The sequence below is a fragment of the Globicephala melas genome, chromosome X (assembly GCF_963455315.2).
Source record: "Globicephala melas chromosome X, mGloMel1.2, whole genome shotgun sequence".
NCBI classification, from domain to species: Eukaryota; Metazoa; Chordata; class Mammalia; order Artiodactyla; family Delphinidae; genus Globicephala; species Globicephala melas.
The window spans coordinates 63,373,763-63,395,433 of NC_083335.1; the positions used below are offsets into that span (position 1 = coordinate 63,373,763).

Consider the following 21,671-nt stretch of genomic DNA (forward strand, 5'->3'; position numbering starts at 1 on the left):
ATCCAGATCCAATCTCACATTCAAGTCTATAATTCATTTTGAGTTAGGTTTCACAAATGCCATTGGAATTTTGATAGGGCTTGTACTGAATCTGTAGATTGCTTTGGGTAGTACAGACATTTACACAATATTGATTCTTCTAATCCATTAGCATGGAATATCTTTCCAATTATATGTGTCTTCTTCAAGTTTTTGTTAATGTTTCATCAATATCTTATAGGTTTCAGAATAGAGGTCTTTCACTTCCTTGGTTAATTTTATTCCTAGACATCTTATTATTTTTGATGAGATTGTAAATGTTATTGTTCTCTTAATTTCTCTTCCTTATAATTCATTATTAGTTCATGGAAATGCAACCAATTTTTGTGTATTGATTTTATATGCTGCAACTGTACTGAATTTATTAATTCTAATGGTTTAGGGTGGAGACTTTAGGGTTTTTCTTGTCTAGTTCTTGATCTTAGAAGAAAAGATTTTAGCTCTTCATCATTGAGTATGATGTTAGCTGTAGGATTGTCATATATGGCCTTTAGTATGTTGAAGCACATTCCCTCTATACCCATTTTGTTGAGAGTTTTTATTATAAATTGAGTCTTATTTTGTCAAATACTTGTTTCTGCATCTATTGAGTTGATCATAAGATTTTTATCCTTCATTTGTTAATGTGGTGTATCTCATTGATTTGCAAAATTTGAACCAACCTTGCATCCCTGGCATAAATCCCACTTGATCATGTTGTGTGATCCTTTGAATGTGCTGTTAAACATGGTTTGTTAGTATTTTGTTAAGGATTTTTGCATTTATGCTTATTATATACATTGGCCTGTAATTTTCTTGTGGCTTCCTTGTATGTTCTTGGTATCAAGATAAAGCTCACCATGTAAAATGGGTTTGGAAATGTTCCCTTCACTTCTATTTTTTGGAAGAGTTTGAGAAGTATAAACATTAACTCTTCTTTGAATGTTTGGTAGAATTCGTCAGTGAAGCAATATCTTCCTTGACTTTTATGTGTTGGGATGTTTTTGATTACTGCTTCAATCTCCTGACTAGTAATTATCTATCATATTTTCTATTTCTTCATGATTTTGTTGTGGGTGATTTTTTAATTCTAGGAATGTATTTCTTCTAGGTTGTCTGGTTTGTTGGTATAAGTATCCATAGTAGTATGTTCTGATGTTTTGTATTTCTGGGGTATCAGTTGTAGCATTTCCTGCTTCATTTCTGATTCTATTTATTTGAGTTCTCTTTCTTTTTTTCTTGGTGTGTCAGTTTTGCTTATCTTTCAAAGAACCAGCTTTTGGTTTAATTATCTTTTTATTTTCTTTTTTAGTTTCTACTTTATTTATGTTATGATCCTTTTTTATTATTTCCTTTCTTGTACAAACTTTGGACTTCATTTGTTTTTTTTTTTCTAATTCTTTGAGGTGTAAATTTATATTGTTTATTTGAGATTTTTCTTGTTTCTTGAGGTAAAAATGTATTGCTATTAGCTTCCCTGTTTGAACTACTTATTCATACCTCATAAATTTTGATATATTTTATTTACAATTTTATTTGTCACAAGGTATTTTTTGACTCCTCTTTTGAAGTCTTCATTGACTCATAGGTTGTTCAGTATTACATAGTGTAATCTCCACGTATTTTTAAGTTTCTGGTTTTCTTCTTGTAGTTGATTTCTAGTTTCATACCTTTGAGGTGGAAAAAGATGTTTGATATGATTTCAGTATTCTTAAATATGTTAATACTTGTTTTGTGGCCTAACTTATGATCTAGCCTGGAGAATGTTCCGTGTGCACTAAGAATGTTTATTTTGTTGCTTTTGGATGAAATGTTCTGTATATAACTGTTATGTCTGACAGGTCTAAAGTGTCCTTTAAAGACAATGTTTCCTTACTGATTTTTTGGCTACATGATCCACCCATTGAAGTAAGTGGAGTATTAAAGTCTCCTATTATTATTGTTTTATTTTACATTTCTCCCTTTAATTCTGTTAATATTTGCTTTATTTATTTAGGTGATCCTAAGTTAGGTGAATTAATATTTACAAATATTATGTACTCTGGTTAGAGTTACCCCTTTATCATTATGTAATATCCTTCTTTCCCTCTTACAGAAATCTTTGTTTTAATGTTTATTTTTGACCAATATAAGTAGAGCTACCCCAGCATCCTTTGGTTTCCATTTGCATGGAGTATTTTTCCACTCCTTCACTTTCAGTCTGCATATGTTCTTACATATGAAGTGAATTTCTTATAGTCAGCATAGATTTATTTTTCTTAACATCTTTATTAAAGTATAATTTCTTTACAATGGTGTGTTAGTTTCTGCTTTATAACAAAGTGAATCAGTTATACATATACATATATACCTATATCTCTTCCCTCTTTGGTCTCCCTGCCTCCCACCCTCCCTATCCCACCACTCTAGGTGGTCACAAAGGACCGAACTGATCTCCCTGTGTTATGTGGCTGCTTCGCACCAGCTATGTATTTTACATTTGGTAGTGTATATATGTCCATGCCACTCTCTCACTTTGTCCCAGTTTACCCTTCCCCCCCCATCCTCAAGTCCATTCTCTAGTAGGTCTGCATCTTTATCCTGACTTGCCCCTAGGTAATTCAAGACCATTTTTTGTTGTTGTTTTTTAGATTCCATATATATGTGCTAGCACACGGTATTTGTTTTTCTCTTTCTGACTTACTTCACTCTGTATGACAGACGCTAGGGCCATCCACTTCACTACAAATAACTCAATTTCATTTCTTTTTATGGCTGAGTAATATTCCATTGTATATATGTGTCACATCTTCATTCTCCATTCATCTGCTGATAAGACACTTAGGTTGCTTCCATGTCCTGGCTATTGTAAATAGAGTTGTAATGAACAGTGAGGTACATAACTCTTTTTGAATTATAGTTTTCTCAGGGTATATGCCCAGTAGTGGGATTGCTGTGTCATAAGGCAGTTCTATTTGTGTTTTTTAAGGACTCTCCATACTGTTCAATATAGTGGCTGTATCAACTTACATTCCCACCAACAGTGCAAGACGGTTCCTTTTTCTCCACACCCTCTCCAGCATTTATTGTTTCTAGACTTTTTGATGATGGCCATTCTGACTGGTGTGAGATGATATATCATTGTAGTTTTGATTTGCATTTCTCTAATGATTAATGATGTTGAGCATTCCTTCATGTGTTTGTTGGCAATCTGTATATCTTCTTTGGAGAAATGTCTATTTAAGCCTCCTGCCCATTTTTGCATCAGGTTTTTTTTGTTTGTTTGTTTCATATTGAGCTGCATGAGCTGCTTGTAAATTTTGGAGATTAACCATGTGTCAGTTGCTTCATTTGCAAATATTTTCTCCCATTCTGAGGGCTTTTTTTTCTGTAATGTTTATGGTTTCATTTGCTGTGCAAAAGTTTTAAGTTTCATTAGGTCTCATCTGTTTATTTTTGTTTTTATTTCCATTCCTCTAGGAGGTGAGTCAAAAAGGATCTTTCTGTGATTTATGTCATAGAGTGTTCTACCTATGTTTTCCTCTAAGAATTTGACAGTGTCTGGCCTTACATTTAGGTCTTTAATCCATTTTAAGTTTATTTTTGTGTATGGTGCTAGTGAGTATTCTAATTTCATTATTTTACATGTAGCTGTCCAGGTTTCCCAGCACCACTTATTGAAGAGGCTGTCTTTTCTACACTGTATATTCTTGTTTCCTTTGTCAAAGATAAGGTAACCATATATGCGTGGGTTTATCTCTGGGCTTTCTATCCTGTTCCATTGATCTATATTTCTGTTATAGTGCCAGTACCATACTGTCTTGATTACTGTAGCTTTGTAGTATAGTCTGAAGTCAGGGAGCCTGATTCCTCCATCTCCATTTTTCTTTCTCAAGATTGCTTTGGCTCTTTGGGATCTTTTGTGTTTCCATATGAATTGTGGAATTTTTTGTTCTAGTTCTGTGAAAAATGCCATTGGATTGCATTGAATCTGTAGATTTCTTCGGGTAATATAATCATTTTCACAATGTTGATGCTTCCAATCCAAGAACATGGTATATCTCTCTATCTATTTGTATCATTTTTAATTTTTTTATCAGTGTCTTATAATTTTCTTCTGTCTCCTTAGGTAGGTTTATTCCTAGGTATTTTATTCTTTTTGTTGCAGTGGTAAATGAGAGCGTTTTTGTAATTTATCTTTCAGATTTTTCATCATTAGTGTATAGTAATGCAAGAGATTTCTGTGCCTTAATTTTGTATCCTGCTACTTTACCAAATTAATTGATTAGCTCTAGCAGTTTTTTGGTAGCATCTTTAGGATTCTCTATGTATAGTGTCATGTCATCTGCAAACAGTGACAACCTTACTTCTTCTTTTCCAATTTGGATTCCTTTCATTTCTTTTTCTTCTCTTATTGCTGTGTCTAAAACTTCCAAAAGTATGTTGAATAATAGTGGTGAGAGTGGGCAACCTAGTCTTATTCCTGATCTTAGTGGAAATGATTTCAATTTTTCACCATTGAGGACGATGTTGGCTGTGAGTTTGTCATATATGTCCTTTGTTATGTTGAGGTAAGTTCTCTCTATGCCTATGTTCTGGAGGGATTTTATCATAAATGGGTGTTATACCCTGAGAAAACCATAATTCAAAACGAGTCATGTATCAAAATGTTCATTGCAGCTCTATTTACAAAAGCCAGGACATGGAAGTAAGCTAAGTGTCCATCAACAGATGAATGTACCCATGTGGCACATGGGTGGAATGTAGAAGGTGTGACACATATATAGTGGAATATTACTCAGCCATAAAAAGAAAAGAAATTGAGTTATTTGTAATGAGGTGGATGGACCTAGAGTCTGTCGTACAGAGTGAAGTAAGTCAGAAAGAGAAAAACAAATACCGTATGCTAACACACATATATGGAATCTAAACAAAAAGAAAAAATAAAGGTCATGAAGAACCTAGGGGCAAGACAGGAATATAGACACAGACCTACTGGAGAATGGACTTGAGGATACGTGAAGGGGGAAGGGTAAGTTGGGACAAAGTGAGAGAGTGGCATGGATATATATACCCTACCAAATGTAAAATAGATAGCTAGTGGGAAGCAGCCACATAGCACAGGGAGATCAGCTTGGTGCTTTGTGACCAGCTAGAAGGGTGGGATAAGGAGGGTGGCAGGGAGAGAGATGCAAGAGGGAAGAGATATGGGGATATATGTATATGTATAACTGATTCACTTCATTATAAAGCAGAAACTAACACACCACTGTAAAGCAATTATACTCCAATAAAAACGTTAAAAAATAAAAATATATGTTAAAAAATGAAAAGATGCCATCTGCCAAAAAAGATAAAGAAAAGAAAAAAAGAGAAGAAAAGAAAATAGAAGAAAAAATGAAAGCCAAAAAGAAAAAATATATAAAGAAAAGCAAAGTGAAAGAAAAAGATTTTTTTTTTAAAGGAAGAAGAAAAAGAAAAAATCACATGGCTCCTGCTTTAGCAAGGCAGAGGAAGAGCATGGAAGATGATATCTACCAGTCTCCATCTCCAGAGAATATCCCAGCAGGACCCTCAGACTGATGCTTTAAAATCTGCAACTGGGTTCCTTTCACAGAAAGTCTAAGCACTTTTCAAAGGGCTGTTTCTGTGCTGGGCCCTGGAGCAGGTGAGATATATGTGAGGCCTTTAAGAGTCATTTTTAAGTTCACTATATTCCCACTGATGTTGTGGGCTTGAGTGCTGTTGGTCTTGAAAGCCTGATGTTTGGCAGGGGCTCATCTCTCAGATGTGAGTATTAAACGTTGGGGTGCCCAAAGTCAGATACAGACCCTTTGCTCCTCAAGATGAATATTTGTGTTTTGAATTCCCTCCTGATTGTGAGTCACCATAGTTGGGGTGGGGTTTATGAGGAGGTTGTGTCTTAGCCTTTCCTACCTTCTTCAATGTGGTTTTTGTCTCACTTTTCAATGTGAAGTGGTTCCTCCACTGGGTTTTTTGGCTTTTTTCAAAGGAAACTCTTCAGCATAGATTTGGTGTGTCTCTAGGATGAGGTGAGTTCAGGGACTTGAACCAGAACTAGGCCTCTACACAGCCTCATTACAGCCTCATTACTTATTGCTCCCTCATATAGTTCTAGCCAAACTATAGTATTCAGTATTAGTCACCTTCCAGTTTTTTTCTCTTTCCTTCCTTGGCTCAGGAGGATTTCCAATAAGAATGCTTACTCTTCTTTGGTATTTAAAAACAATTTTCAAACTTTTCTATCATGTAAGACCAAGTTCAAATGCAATTTCTCAGGTCAAGGAAATCTGCCCCCCCCTCAACTCCAGAAGATCAGGAAATCTGCTAGTCTATGATAACAGCTCCTGAAAGTTTGCTACTCTCCATTTTTCTCCTTAGTAACCAGTTTGAAATTCAGCTTCTGTAAACAAATTTTTCCCTCCCTACTTTACAAATTCTGCACAGTTTACTTGGACAAAGTAATATCTATATTAAAAAAGGAAACTTGGGCTTCCCTGATGGTGCAGTGGTTGACAGTCCGCCTGCCGATGCAGGGGACACAGGTTTGTGCCCCGGTCCAGGAGGATCCCACATGCCACAGAGCGGCTGGGCCCGTGAGCCATGGCCGCTGAGCCTGTACGTCCGGAGCCTGTGCTCCGCAACGGGAGAGGCCACAACAACGAGAGGCACGGGTACCGCAAAAAAAAAAAAAAAAGAAAGAAATAAGGAAACCTATTTCCTGTTCCAAAAACAAAATTGTGGTTAATTATTGAAATGTCAGGAATTGAAAATAACTTAATTATTCATTGGTGGTAAATTTGGAACTTTGTGAGATTAATTAACTCTTTCAAAGCCTTAGAGAATAGTAGCATACTTTTACTTGTAATTACATATTGTGTTCCTAATGTACTTAAAGGCACAGTATTACGTCTAAAGAGTTAATATGACACCCAAACTACTTACTAGTTAAAAGAGGAATGTGGTTTAAAATTTCTATTTAAGCAGTACCTTACTTTTATGGTGCGTTACATTCCTGGAAAATACACAAAAGCATGTGAGGAGAAACTGATTTTCTTATAGAAGCAATTTTATAATAAGTGAGTTCAATTTTCAAATAAGAGAATGGTGCTTAATATTTTTTTATAAAAATGACCTCATGTTCCATAAAGATTATCTATCAATTTAATCTATGATAAATGTTATATCTATAGTCTGTACTAGTAATTAAAGTTTTCTAAAAGTAAACAGCATAACCAATCATGCATAAACTGTATTTAAGATCATATAGATTATTGTACAACTTTACTATATTCCTCAAAATCCCTTTCTTTTTTTAAACCAAAACTATCACAAAACTAAAGAGTATTTCATTAAGGTTATGAGATTCTGAATGGTTAATAATTGGATTGTGACACACGTCTTACAGAGATTTTGGGGAAATGTACAGCTTTTTTAGTTGACTTCTTGAAAAGCTGATTCAAGGATATATGTCTGCTATCCTCTTTGTCACACAGAATGTCCTTGCTCAAATTGGTCATTGTAATACCTTAAAGTAGCCTCACCTATTTCTTGAACTGTTATTTCATTAGATCAAGCACTGTTACCTTTCCCCCTAACATTATATAAGACAATCCAGCCTTTAAAGTTCAAGAATGAATCATTGCTTGTTTTGAAGTTATCTTTTTCTCTCTCATTACAATAGAGATTCACATGTCAGAAAAGGCCCAAAGATTCCTCTTTAATGGTGGACAGATGAAATTTAATTTGTTCGCAAACCCACACATCTGGTGCTTGAAGCACAGCCTCTTGTCAACAACGTGAAAGGAGGGAATATGAAGTGTGACTATTTGGAACTGAGGTTCCTTTTGTTCACAAAGATAACAGGATGTATAGTTCCAAGTGGATTTCTTTCACAATAATCTCCTTAGAGTAGGATTGCCTATGAATATCTGGAAACCCTCTTTAGGCTATGCCTTTAGATTTTGGTTAATAAAGCACACACAAAAAAAGTTTCATTACTTTATAATTACAGAACTCTCTTCTTCCCTAGAAAACTTTTGTTTTTTTTTTCTTTTAATTTCTCCTTTTTCAGTTGTCCCTACTTCCTCTTCCATAGACATTGTATTCAAATGGATATCTGAGGACTACCACTTCCCTTCTCCTCCCTGCACACCAAATGTCTATGCTACTTAAACTGCAGGAATAAAAAAACTGAGAGTGATGATGGGCTTCCCTGGTGGTGCAGTGGTTGAGAGTCCGCCTGCCGATGCAGGGGACATGGGTTCATGCCCCAGTCCGGGAAGATCCCACATGCCGCAGAGCGACTAGGCCCGTGAGCCATGGCCGCTGAGCCTGCGTGTCCGGAGCCTGTGCTCCACAACGGGAGAGGCCACAACAGTGAGAGGCCCATGTACCACAAAAAAAAATAATAATAATAATAATAAATAAAAAATGAGAGTGATGGATTGAGCTTCATAAATGCCAACCCAAGAATCTGAGGATTGCTTGCATTTAAAACCTCCATAGTAATTCTGAAACAGTAGCCATAACCTTTAAAAAAAAATGAAGATGAGATTTCCAGAAAGAGGACATAAACTTTTCTGTCATTCATTTATGATGTGATAATATTATGCTTCCAATACAATTCTGTAAGCTCTGCTCATAGAGAAGTTTCTTAATAAACACAAATCTGTTCAGAGCGATGCATAGTAATGTTTAAGAAGAAAGGTTGGGTGAACTCAAAAAAATCTAAATTTTACAGAATGCTTATTTTCCAGCCTTATAGATTTTTTTTCTTTCTTCCATTTATGGGTTTATATTACCAACATTAAGACTTAAGTATATTTTGTGTTAATAATGAACTACTTGTGTGTCCTATACCCCTGATCATCAGGACTCTGTAGTTTGGGACAGTATTAGAAAAACCTATTTATTATTTGATACCTTGCAACCTGAAGCCTGACACACCATCCCCACAAGCCACAGGCTTTTCAAATAATCTTCAAAAAATTGTATAGAAATGATCTTGGTCTTGGATGGCTTAAATTTAGTCTGTGTTTTCACCATTCAAACCAAGTTTAGCATTAACCTAGTGAATAATAACACAAATAGAGGTAATAATTTAAGCATATGTCGTGTATTCAGGACAAATTTTGCTCACCACTGATTATCTCCAGGGAAGTTGTTTCATCTGTCTGAGGTTCCATTTATTCATTTGTATAACCTTCCACAACTTATTAGAAGAGCTAGATGAGATGCTATATGTGAAAGTACCCAGGAAAGTGGTAACCCAGAATACAATAGACATCCAACATATTTTCAATGAATGAACAAATTCCCATGCCCTTTATTCAATAAGAGGTCTGTGCCCTAAAATTGATGCACATGTTGCTTCAACATTCACACCCCCTTGCCTGTGCATTTATACCTTAGAAAGACTGGAGATTTTTTTGCTCTCATTCACAAATAATGGTCTTCGTATGAAAGAGATTTGTTTTTACATTCTGGAAAAGATTCATGCATTTATTGTATCATTAACAACATCACATTTAATAAAGAAAGGTTTAAGATAAAATATCCAATTTCCATTTGTTTAAAACATCTGTAAAGCCTTGATCTAGATCTCTTAAGTAAGAAAGTGCCTTGAATTTCAAAGAGGAAACATACAACTCCCATCTTCCCTTCCTCTCCCACATTTTTCACACTCTCCCTGCACCATCACAACCCTGTGAGCACAACTATTTCTGTTGTTCCCAAAGTTCAATTAACAAAATTGTCTGGCTGGTCATTTCCACCTTTGGAAAAAGCCAGGAAACATAGTTAAACAAAGCCATAATCAAAGAGCTATTTTATTTTTAACCAATCATTGATGAACCACTCTCCCTGCTCATTAGGTGGGAACGAGTCACGGAGCTGCCATGGCGGGATAGTTGGTCACGAAACTCTGAGGCCATGAAGTAGTAGAGAATTGGATCCAAAAGGCAGCAAAGACTTGCAAGGCATAGACAAAAAGGGTGGAAATACAGTGAGCTTTGGACAATGGGACAACTGCTAATGATGGTTTCCTTTACCATGGTGTAAAAAATAAAGTTAATATGATAGGGAGTGAAACAGATGAAGAAGACTGCAGCACACATGTAAACCATCCGCAGTGCTTTCTGCCTCTCACTGATTCCCTGGAAAGCCACTGGTGGTTGTCGCAAGGATATAGTGGTTTTCCAGGTACACCATGCAATGATGACTACTGGGATCACAAATCCTGCCAGCTCAGCAGCTGTAATCATCCCAACCAAAGCCATTGCATTCATTTTCCTGTAACCAAGATCAGCAAAGCAGGACTCAGTGTTGTTGGCTAAGTCTGTGCTTCTCATGATGGGAAATGGCAAACAGGCAGTCCCCACGATGACCCAGACGGCAGCACTGATGCCCACATCATACCTACGCTTCCAGTCTCTGGCCCTGAAAGGCTTGAGGAGAAAGAAGCACCTCTGAAGGCTGATGCATGTCAGGAAACAAATGCTGGCATACATGTTGAGATACTTTAGGTAGAAGCACAGCAGGCAAAGGGCCCTCTGGAAAGGCCAGTGGTGGCTGATGTAATAGTAAATCCGGAGGGGTAAGGACAGCACATGAGCAAGGTCAGCCACAGAGAGGTTGATCATGAAAATGATGGCTTTATTTTTCTTGCTGATGAAGCGGCACAGAACCCACAAGGCTGCACTGTTGGCCAGTAGACCAGGGATGAATATGAGGATGTAGGTGGTGGCATAGAGGGAGTATTGAAATGTCAAATTAGTGACATTGCAGTGATTCTCAGCATTGCTGGTACTGTTGCTGCCCATCTTGAATATTTCAGTATATTCATCAAGGTAAGCCGTGAAGTTATGATCCCTGCCCAAAACAAAACAAAAAAAAAAAGAAAGAAAAAGGGTATAATGGTTAACCAGTACTATAGCTGACACCCAGAATTTTTTTAAATTGAAATATAGTTGATTTACAAAGTTTCAGGTGTACAGCAAAGTGATTAAGTTATATCAGATTCTTTTCCATTACAGGGTATTACAAGATATTGAATATAGTTCCCTGTGCTACACAGTAGGTCCTTTTTTTAATCTATTTTATATACAGTAGTGTGTACCCCTTAATCTCAAATTCCTAATTTATCCCTCTCTCCCTTTCCCCTCTTGTAACTGTAAGTTTGTTTTCTATGTCTGTGAGTTTATTTCTGTTTTGTAAATACGTTCATTTGTACCATTGTTTTAGATTCTACATGGAAGTGATATCATATCATATTTGGTTTTCTCTGTCTGACTTACGTCACTCAGTATGGTAATCTCTAGGTCCATGTATGTTGCTACAAATGGCATTATTTCATTCTTTTTATGGCTGAGTAAGATTTATATATATATATATATATATATATATATATATACACACACACACACACACAACTATATATATATTATATATATATATATATTATATATATATATATAATATATATATATATATATATATATATACAACCACATCTTCACCCATTCATCTGTAAATAGACACTTAGGTTGCTCCCATGTCTTGTCTTTTGTAAATAGTGCTGCTATGAACATTGGGATGCATGTACCTTTTTGAATTAGAGTTTTTGGCTTTTCTGGATATATGCACAGAAGTGGGATTGCTGGATCATATGATAACCATTTTTGGTTTTCTTAAGGAGCCTCCATACTGTTCTCCATAGTGGGTGTACCAATTTACATGCCCACCTACAGTGTAGAAGGGTTCCCTTTTCTCTATGCCCTCTCCAATATTTATTATTTGTAGACTTTTTGATGATAACCATTGTGACCAGTGTGAGGTGAGACCTCAAGGAAACACAAAAGACTCAGAATAGACAAACAATCTTGAGAAAGAAATGTGCTGGAGGAGGAGCTTCAAGATGGCGGAAGAGTAAGACGCGGAGATCACCTTCCTCTCCACAAATACATCAGAAATACATCTACATGTGGAACAGCTCCTACAGAACACCTACTGAACACTGGCAGAAGACCTCAGACCTCCCAAAAGGCAAGAAACTCACCCACGTACCTGGGTAGCACAAAAGATAAAAACAGAGACAAAAGAATAGGGACGGGACCTGCATCAGTGGGAGGGAGCTGTGCAGGAGGAAAGGTTTCCACACACTAGGAGGCCCCTTCACAGGAGGAGACTGTGGGTGACAGTGGGGGGGAGCTTTGGAGCCACGGAGGACACGCAGCAACAGGGGTCAGAAGGGCAAAGCAGACAGATTCCCGCACGGAGGATAGGTGCCGACCAGCACTCACCAGCCCGAGAGGCTTGTCTGCTCACCCGCCGGAGCGGGCGAGGGCTGGGAGCTGAGGCTCGGGCTTCAGTCAGATCCCAGGAGAGGACTGGGGTTGGTGGCGTGAACACAGCCTGAAGGGGTTAGTGCACCACGACTAGCCGGGAGGGAGTCTGGGAAAAAGTCTGGACTGCCGAAGAGACAAGAGACTTCTTCTTGCCTATTTGTTTCCTGGTGCGCGAGGAGAGGGGATTAAGAGTGCTGCTTAAAAGAGCTCCAGAGACAGGCATGAGCCGCGGCTATCAGCGCGGATCCCAGAGACGGGCATGGATGCTAAGGCTGCTGCTGCAGCCACCAAGAAGACTGTGTGCAAACACAGGTCACTATCCACACCTCCCCTCATGGGACCCTGTGCAGCCTGCCACTGCCAGGGTCCCGTGATCCAGGGACAACTTCCCCGGGAGAACACACGGTGTGCCTCAGGCTGGTGCAATGTCACGCTGGCCTCTGCCACTGTAGGCCCTCCATGCATCCATACCCTTCTCTAGCCCCGGCCTGAGTGAGCCAGAGCCCCCGAATCAGCTACTCCTTTAACCCTGTCCTTTCTCAGTGAAGAACAGACGCCCTCAGGTGACCTACACACAGAGGCGGGGCCAAATCCAAAGATGAACCCCGGGAGTTATGTGAACAAAGAAGAGAAAGTTCCCCCAGCAGCCTCAGGAGCAGAGGATTAAACCTCCACAATAAACTTGATGTACCCTGCATCTGTAGAATACCTGAATAGACAACGAATGATCCCAAATTGAGGAAGTGGACTTTGTGAGCAAAGATATATATAATTTTTTTCTTCTCTTTATGTAGATGTGTATGTGTATGCTTCTGTGTGTGATATTGTCTCTATAGATTTACTTTTACCATTTTTCCTAGGGTCCTGTCTGTCCGTTATGGTTTTTTATTATTATTACTTTAAAAAATTTTTTTCTTAATTTTTTATTTTAATAACTTTATTTTATTGTATTTTACATTATTTTATTTTATTTTATCTTGTTTCTGTCTTTCTCTCTAAATTTTATCCCTTTTATTCAAAGCCATGTGGATGAAAGGCTCTCGGTGTTCCAGACATGCATGAGGGCTGTGCCTCTGAGGAGGGAGAGACAAGATCAGGACACTGGTCCACAAGGGACCTCCCAGTTCCACGTAATATTAAACAATAAAATCTCCCAGAGACTTTTATCTAAACACAAAGACCCAGCTTCACTCAACAACCAGAAAACTACAGTGCTGGACACCCTATACCAAACAACTAGGAAGACAAGAACACAACCACATCCATTAGCGGAGAGGCTGCGTAAAATCATAATAATGCCACCGACACCCCAAAACACACCACCAGACGTGGACCTGCCCACCAGAAAGACAAGATCCAGCCCCATTCACCAGAACACAGGCACAAGTCCCCTCCACCAGGAAGCCTAAACAACCCACTGAACAAACCTTAGCCACTGGGGACAGACACCAAAAACAACGGGAACTACGAGCCTGCAGGCTGAGAAAAGGAGACCCCAAACACAGTAAGTTAAGCAAAATGAGAAGACAGAAAAACACACAGCAAATGAAGGAGCAAGGTAAAAACCCACCAGATCTAAAAAATGAAAAGGAAATAGACAGTCTACCTGAAAAAGCATTCAATATAATGTTAATAAAGATGATCCATAATCTTGAAAATAGAATAGAGAAAATACAAGAAACATTTAACAAGGACCTAGAAGAAGTAAAGAGCAAAAAAACAGTGATGAATAACAATATAAATGAAATTAAAAATTCTCTAGAAAGGATCAATTGCAGAATAACTGAGGCAGAAGAACGGATAAGTGATCTGGAAGATAAAATAGTGGAAATAACTACTGAAGAGCAGAAAAAAGAAAAAATAATGAAAAGAATTGAGGACAGTCTCAGAGACCTCTGGGACAACATTAAAAGCACCAACATTAGAATAATAGGGGTTCCAGAAGAAGAAGAGAAAAAGAAAGGGACTGAGAAAATATTTGAAGAGATTATCATTGAAAATTTCCCTAATATGGGAAAGGAAATAGTAAATCAAGTCCAGGAAGCACAGAGAGTCCCAACAGGATAAATACAAGGGGAAACAGGCCAAGACATACGTTAATCAAATAATCAAATATTAAATACAAAGAAAACATATTAAAAGCAGCAAGGGAAAAACAACAAATAACACACAAAGGAATCCCATAAGGTTAACAGCTGATCTTTCAGCAGGAACTCTGCAAGCCAGAAGGGAGTGGCAGGACATATTTAAAGTGATGAAGGAGAAAAACCTACAACCAAGGTTACTCTACCCAGCAAGGATCTCATTCAGATTTGATGGAGAAATTAAAAACTTTACAGACAAGCAAAAAGGAAGAGATTTCAGCACCTCCAAACTAGCTTTACAACAAATGCTAAAGGAACTTCTCTAGGCAGGAAACAGAAGAGGAGGAAAAAACCTACAATAATGAACCCAAAACAATTTAGAAAATGGGATTAAGAACATACATATTGATAATTACCTTAAATGTAAATGGACTAAATGCTCCCAGGAAAAGACACAGATTGGCTGAATGGATACAAAAACAAGACCCATATATATGCTGTCTACAAGAGACCCACTTCACACCTAAGAAAACATACAGACTGAAATTGAGGGGATGGAAAATGTTATTCCATGCAAATGGAAATCAAAAGAAAGCTGGAGCAGCAGTTCTCATATCAGACAAAATAGACTTTAAAATAAAGACTATCACAACAGACAATGAAGCACACTACATAATGATCAAGGGATTGACCCAGGAAGAAGATATAACAATTATAATATTTATGCACCCAACATAGGAGCACCTCAACACATAAGGCAAATACTAACAGCCATAAAAGGGGAAATCGACAGTAACACATTCATAGTAGGGGATTTCAACACCCCACTTTCACCAATGGACAGATCATTCAAAATGAAAATAAGTAAGGAAACACAAGCGTTAAATGACACATTAAACAAGATGGACTCGATTGATATTTATAGGACATTCCATCCAAACACAACAAAATACACATTCTTCTCAAGTGCTCATTGAACATTCTCCAGGATAGATCATATCTTGGGTCACAAGCCAAGCCTTGGTAAATTTAAGAAATTGAAATCAAATCAAGTATCTTTTCCGACCACAGTGCTATGAGACTAGATATCAATTACAGGAAAAGATCTGTAAAAAATACAAACACATGGAGGCTAAACAATACACTACTTAATAACCAACAGATCATTAAAGAAATAAAACAGAAAATCAAAAAATGCCTAGAAACAAATTAGAATGAAAACACGAGGACCCAAAACCTTTGGGATGCTACAAAGGCAATTCTAAGAGGGAAGTTTATAGCAATACAGTCCTACCTTAAGAAACAAGAAACATCTCAAATAAACAACCTAACCTTACACCGAAAGCAACTAGAGAAAAAAGAAAAAGAAGCCCCAATGTTAGCAGAAGGAAACAAATCATAAAGATCAGATCAAAAATAAATGAAAAAGAAATGAAGGAAATGATAGCAAAGATCAATAAAACTAAAAGCTGGTTCTCTGAGAAGATAAACAAAATTGATAAGCCATTAGCCAGACTCATCAAAGAAAAAAGGGAGAAGAATCAAATCAATAGAATTAGAAATGAACAAGGAGAAGTGACAACTTACACTACAGAGGTACAAAGGATCATGAGAGATTACTACAAGCAACTCTATGCCAATAAAATGGACACTGTGGAAGAAATGGACAAATTCTTAGAAATGCCCAATGTTCCGAGACTGAATCAAGAAGAAATAGAAAATATGAAGAGTTCCATCACAAACAGTGAAATTAAAACTGTGATTAAAAATCTTCCAACAAACAGAAGCCCAGAACCAGATGGATTCACAGGCGAATTCTAACAAACATTTAGAGAAGAGCTAACACCTATCCTTCCCAAATGTTCCAAAATATAGCAGAGGGAGGAACACTCCCAAACTCATTCTAAGAGGCCACCATCACCCTGATACCAAAACAAAACAAAGAAGTCACAAAGAAAGAAAACTACAGGCCAATATCACTGATGAACCTAGATGCAAAAATCCTCCACAAAATGCTAGCAAACAGAATCCAACAGCACATTAAAAGGATCATACACCATGATTTAGTGGGGTTTATTGCAGGAATAGAAGGATTCTTCAATATACGTGAATCAATCAATGTGATACACCATATTAAAAAATTGAGGGAGGGGCTTCCCTGGTGGTGCAGTGGTTGAGAGTCCGCCTGCCAATGCAGGGGACGCTGGTTCGTGCCCCGGTCTGGTAGGATCCCACATGCCGCGGAGCAGCTGCAATCGTGAGCCATGGCCGCTGAGCCTGCGCGTCCGGAGCCTGTGCTCCGCAACGGGAGACGCCACAACAGTGAGAGGCCTGTGTACCGCAAAAAAAAAAAAAAAAAAAAAAAAATTGAGGGAGAAAAACCATATGATCATATTAATAGATACAGAAAAAGCTTTAGAAAAAATTCAACACCATTTATGATAAATACCCTCCAGGAAGTAGGCATAGAGGGAACTTTCCTCAACATAATAAAGGCCATATATGACAATCCCACAGCCAACATTGTCCTCAATGGTGAAAAACCGAAAACTTTTCCACTAAGATCAGGAATAAGACAAGGTTGGCCACTCTCACCACTCTTATTCAACATAGTTTTGGAGGGTTTAGCCAGAGCAATAAGAGAAGAAAAAGAAATAAAAGGAATCCAAATCAGAAAAGAAGAGGTAAACTGGCAGTGTTTGCGAATGACATGATACTATACATACAGATTCCAAAAGATGCTACCAGAAAACTGCTACAGCTAATCAAGAATTTGATAAAGTAGCAGGATACAATATTTATTCACAGATATCTCTTGCATTCCTATACACGAGTGATGAAAAATCTGAAGGTGAAGTTAAGGAAACACTCCCATTTACCATTGCAACAAATAGAATAAAATATCTAGGAATACACCTACCTAAGGAGACAAAAGACCTGTGTGCAGAAAATTATAAGACACTGATGAAAGAAATTAAAGATGATACAAATAGATGGAGAGATAAACCATGTTCTTGGATTGGAAGAATCAACATTGTGAAAATGACTCGAATGTCCAAAGCAATATACAGATTCAATGCAATCCCTAACAAAATTCCACTGGCACTTTTCACAGACCTAGAACAAAAAATTTCACAATTTGTACGGAAACACAAAAAACCGCAAATAGCCAAAGCAATCTTGATAAAGAAAAATGGAGCTGGAGGAATCAGGCTCCCTGACTTCAGACTATACTACAAAGCCATAGTAATCAAGACAGTATGGTACTGGAACAAAAACAGAAACACAGATCAATGGAACAGGATAGAAAGCTCAGAGATAAACCCACGCACATATGGTCATCTTATCTTTGATAAAGGAGGCAAGAATATACAGTGTAGAAAAGACAGCCTCTTCAATAAGTGTTGCTGGGAAAACTGGACAGGTATATGTAAAAGTATGAAATTAGAACACTCTCTAACACCATACACAAAAGTAAACTCAAAATGGATTAAAGACCCAAATGTAAGGCCAGAAACTATCAAACTCTTAGAGGAAAACATAGGCAGAACACTCTATGAAATAAATCACAGCAAGATCCTTTTTGACCCACCTCCTAGAGAAATGGAAATAAAGACAAAAATAAACAAATGGGACCTAATGAAACTTCAAAGCTTTTGCACAGCAAAGGAAACCATAAACAAGACCAAAAGACAACCCTCAGAGTGGGAGAAAGTATTTGCAAATGTATCAACTGACAAAGGATTAATCTCCAAACTTTACAAGCAGCTCATGAAGCTCAATATCAAAAAAACAAACAACCCGATGCAAAAATGGGCAGAAGACCTAAATAGACATTTCTCCAAAGAAGATATACAGATTGCCAACAAACACATGAAAGAATGCTCAACAACATTAATCATTAGAGCAATGCAAATCAAAACTACAATGAGATATCATCTCACACCAGTCAGAATGGCCATCATCAAAAAATCTAGAAACAATAAATGCTGGAGAGGGTGTGGAGAAAAGGGAACCGTCTTGCACTGTTGGTGGGAATGTAAATTGATACAGCCACTGTGGAGAACAGCATGGAGGTTCCTTAAGAGCTAACAATAGAACTACCATACAACCCAGCAATCCCACTACTGGGCATGTAGCCTGAGAAACCCATACTTCAAAAAGAGTCATGTACCGGGCTTCCCTGGTGGTGCAGTGGTTGGCAGTCTGCGTGCCGATGCAGGTGACACTGGTTCATGCCTCAGTCCAGGAGAATCCCACATGCCGCAGAGTGGCCTGTCCCATGAGCTGTGCCCGCTGCGCCTGCACATCCAGAGCCTGTGCTCCACAATGGGAGAGGCCACAGCAGTGAGAGGCCCGCGTACCACAAAAAAAAAAAAAAAAAAAAAGAGTCATGTACCAAAATGTTCTTTGGAGCTCTATTTACAATAGCCAGGACATGGAAGCAACCTAAGTGTCCATCAACAGATGAATGGATAAAGAAGATGTGGCACATATATACAATGGAATATTACTCAGCCATAGAAAGAAACGAAGTTGAGTTATTTGTAGTGAGGTGGATGGACCTAGAGTCTGTCATACAGAGTGAAGTAAGTCCGAAAGAGAAAAACAAATACCATATGCTGACACTTATATATGGAATCTAAGAAAAAAAATTTCATGAAGAACCTAGGGGCAAGATGGGAATAAAGAGTGAGATTACTAGACAATGGACTTGAGGATATGGGGAGAGGGAAGGGTAAGCTGTGACAAAGTGAGAGAGTGGCATGGACATATATATATACTACCAAACGTAAAATAGCTAGTGGGAAGCAGCTGCATAGCACAGGGAGATCAGCTCGGTGCTCTGTGACCAACTAAATGTGTGGGATAAGGAGGGTGGGAGGGAGGGAGATGCAAGAGGGAAGACTTATGGGAACATATGGATATGTATAACTGATTCACTTTGTTATAAAGCAGAAACTAACACATCATTGTAAAGCAATTATACTCCAATAAAGGTGTAAAAAAATAAATAAATAAAAGGGGCAGTATGGAGCAAGAGCCTTAAAGTCATACAGACCTGGTTTGCCATCCCGGTTCTCCCACTTTGATTCATTCAAAAAATATTACTTGAGTGTCTACTATGTACTAGTTATTGTACTGAAACAGAGCAATATGATTGCTGCCCTCATGGAACCTATATTTTTTGGACAGTGATATAGACAGACACTGAATAAATCAATGAAAAAGAAAAAATCAGAGAATTCTATGAAGAAAATAATAATATGATAAGTTGATAAGAGTAACTGCATATCTACTGTAGATTGTATGATCAGGGAAGGCTTCTCTGAGGAGGTGACATTTGAACCTGAATGATGAGAAGGAGCTAGCCACGTGAAGACCTAGTGGAGAAGCATTCTAAGCAGAGAGAACAACAAAGGCAAAGGCCCTAAGACAAGAATGAGCTTAACATATTAAATAATGGAAAGAAGACCAATGTATCTGGAGTTCAGGTATGAAGGAGAGAGTAGTTAAGAGATGAGGTAGGGGAATAGATATGGGCTTGATCTTGGGGGCACTACCATGGTTAGGTGCTGGATTTCATAAAGACCTACTCATTATCTATGAGACTCATTATCTATGAAACAGAAACACATATCAATGGAACAGGATAGAAAGCTCAGAGATAAACCCATGCACATATGGTCACCTTATCTTTGATAAAGGAGGCAAGAATATACAGTGTAGAAAAGACAGCCTCTTCAATAAGTGTTGCTGGGAAAACTGGACAGGTACATGTAAAAGTATGAAATTAGAACACTCTCTAACACCATACACAAAAGTAAACTCAAAATGGATTAAAGACCCAAATGTAAGGCCAGACACTATCAAACTCTTAGAGGAAAACATAGGCAGAACACTCTATGACATAAGTCACAGCAAGATCCTTTTTGACCCACCTCCTAGAGAAGTGGAAATAAAAACAAAAATAAACAAATTGAACCTAATGAAACTTAAAAGCTTTTGCACAGCAAAGGAAACCATAGACAAGATGAAAAGACAACCCTCAGAATGGGAGAAAATATTTGCAAATGGAGCAACTGACAATGGATTAATCTCCAAAATTTACAAGCAGCTCATGTAGCTCAATATCAAAAAAACAAACAACCCAATCCAAAAATGGGCAGAAGACCTAAATAGACATTTCTCTAAAGAAAATATACAGATTGCCAACAAACACATGAAAGAATGCTCAACAACATTAATCATTAGAGAAATGCAAATCAAAACTACAATGAGATATCATCTCACACTGGTCAGAATAGCCATCATCAAAAAATCTAGAAACAATAAATGCTGGAGAGGGTGTGGAGAAAAGGGAACCGTCTTGCACTGTTGGTGGGAATGTAAATTGATACAGCCACTATGGAGAACAGAATGGAGGCTCCTTAAAAGCTAACAATAGAACTACCATACAACCCAGCAATCCCACTACTGGGCATGTACACTGAGAAAACCATAACTGAAAAAGAGTCATATACTGTGCTTCCCTGGTGGCGCAGTGGTTGGCAGTCTGCGTGCCAATTCAGGTGACACTGGTTCGTGCCCTGGTCCAGGAGGATCCCACATGCCATGGAGTGGCTGGGCCCGTGAGCCGTGCCCGCTGCACCTGCACATCCAGAGCCTGTGCTCCACAATGGGAGAGGCCACAGCAGTGAGAGGCCCGCGTACCGCAAAAAAAAAGACTCATGTACCAGAATGTTCTTTGGAGCTCTATTTACAATAGCCAGGACATGGAAGCAACCTAAGTGTCCATCAACAGATGAATGGATAAAGAAGATGTGGCACATGTATACAATGGAATATTAGCCATAAAAAGAAATGAAGTTGAGTTATTTGTAGTGAGGTGGATGGACCTAGAGTCTGTCATACAGAGTGAAGTAAGTCCGAAAGAGAAAAACAAATACCATATGCTGACACTTATATATGGAATCTAAGAAAAAAAATTTCATGAAGAACCTAGGGGCAAGATGGGAGTAAAGAGTGAGACCTACTAGAGAATGGACTTGAGGATATGGGGATGGGGAAGGGTAAGCTGTGACAAAGTGAGAGAGTGGCATGGACATATATATACTACCAAGCGTAAAATAGATAGCTAGTGGGAAGCAGCTGCATAACACAGGGAGATCATCTCGGTGCTCTGTGACCACCTAGATGGGTGGGATAGGGAGGGTGGGAG

General features: G+C 38.1%; 1 protein-coding gene across 1 annotated transcript; it reads right to left on the reverse strand.

Moving 5' to 3' along the window:
* Positions 1-9,854: 9,854 nt before the first annotated feature.
* Positions 9,855-18,760, reverse strand: LOC115848256 (putative P2Y purinoceptor 10). Its single transcript, XM_030848856.2, has 2 exons — positions 18,624-18,760; positions 9,855-10,890 (listed from the first exon to the last, which is right to left on the reverse strand). The coding sequence occupies exon 2, from the start codon at positions 10,839-10,841 to the stop codon at positions 9,855-9,857; it is 987 nt and encodes a 328-aa protein (XP_030704716.1). The 5' UTR covers positions 10,842-10,890; positions 18,624-18,760.
* Positions 18,761-21,671: the final 2,911 nt, after the last annotated feature.

Coding starts and splice junctions, on each gene's coding strand:
- LOC115848256 (XM_030848856.2), bottom strand. CDS start 10,841: ATGGGCAGCAACAGTACCAGCAATGCTGAGAATCACTGCAATGTCACT.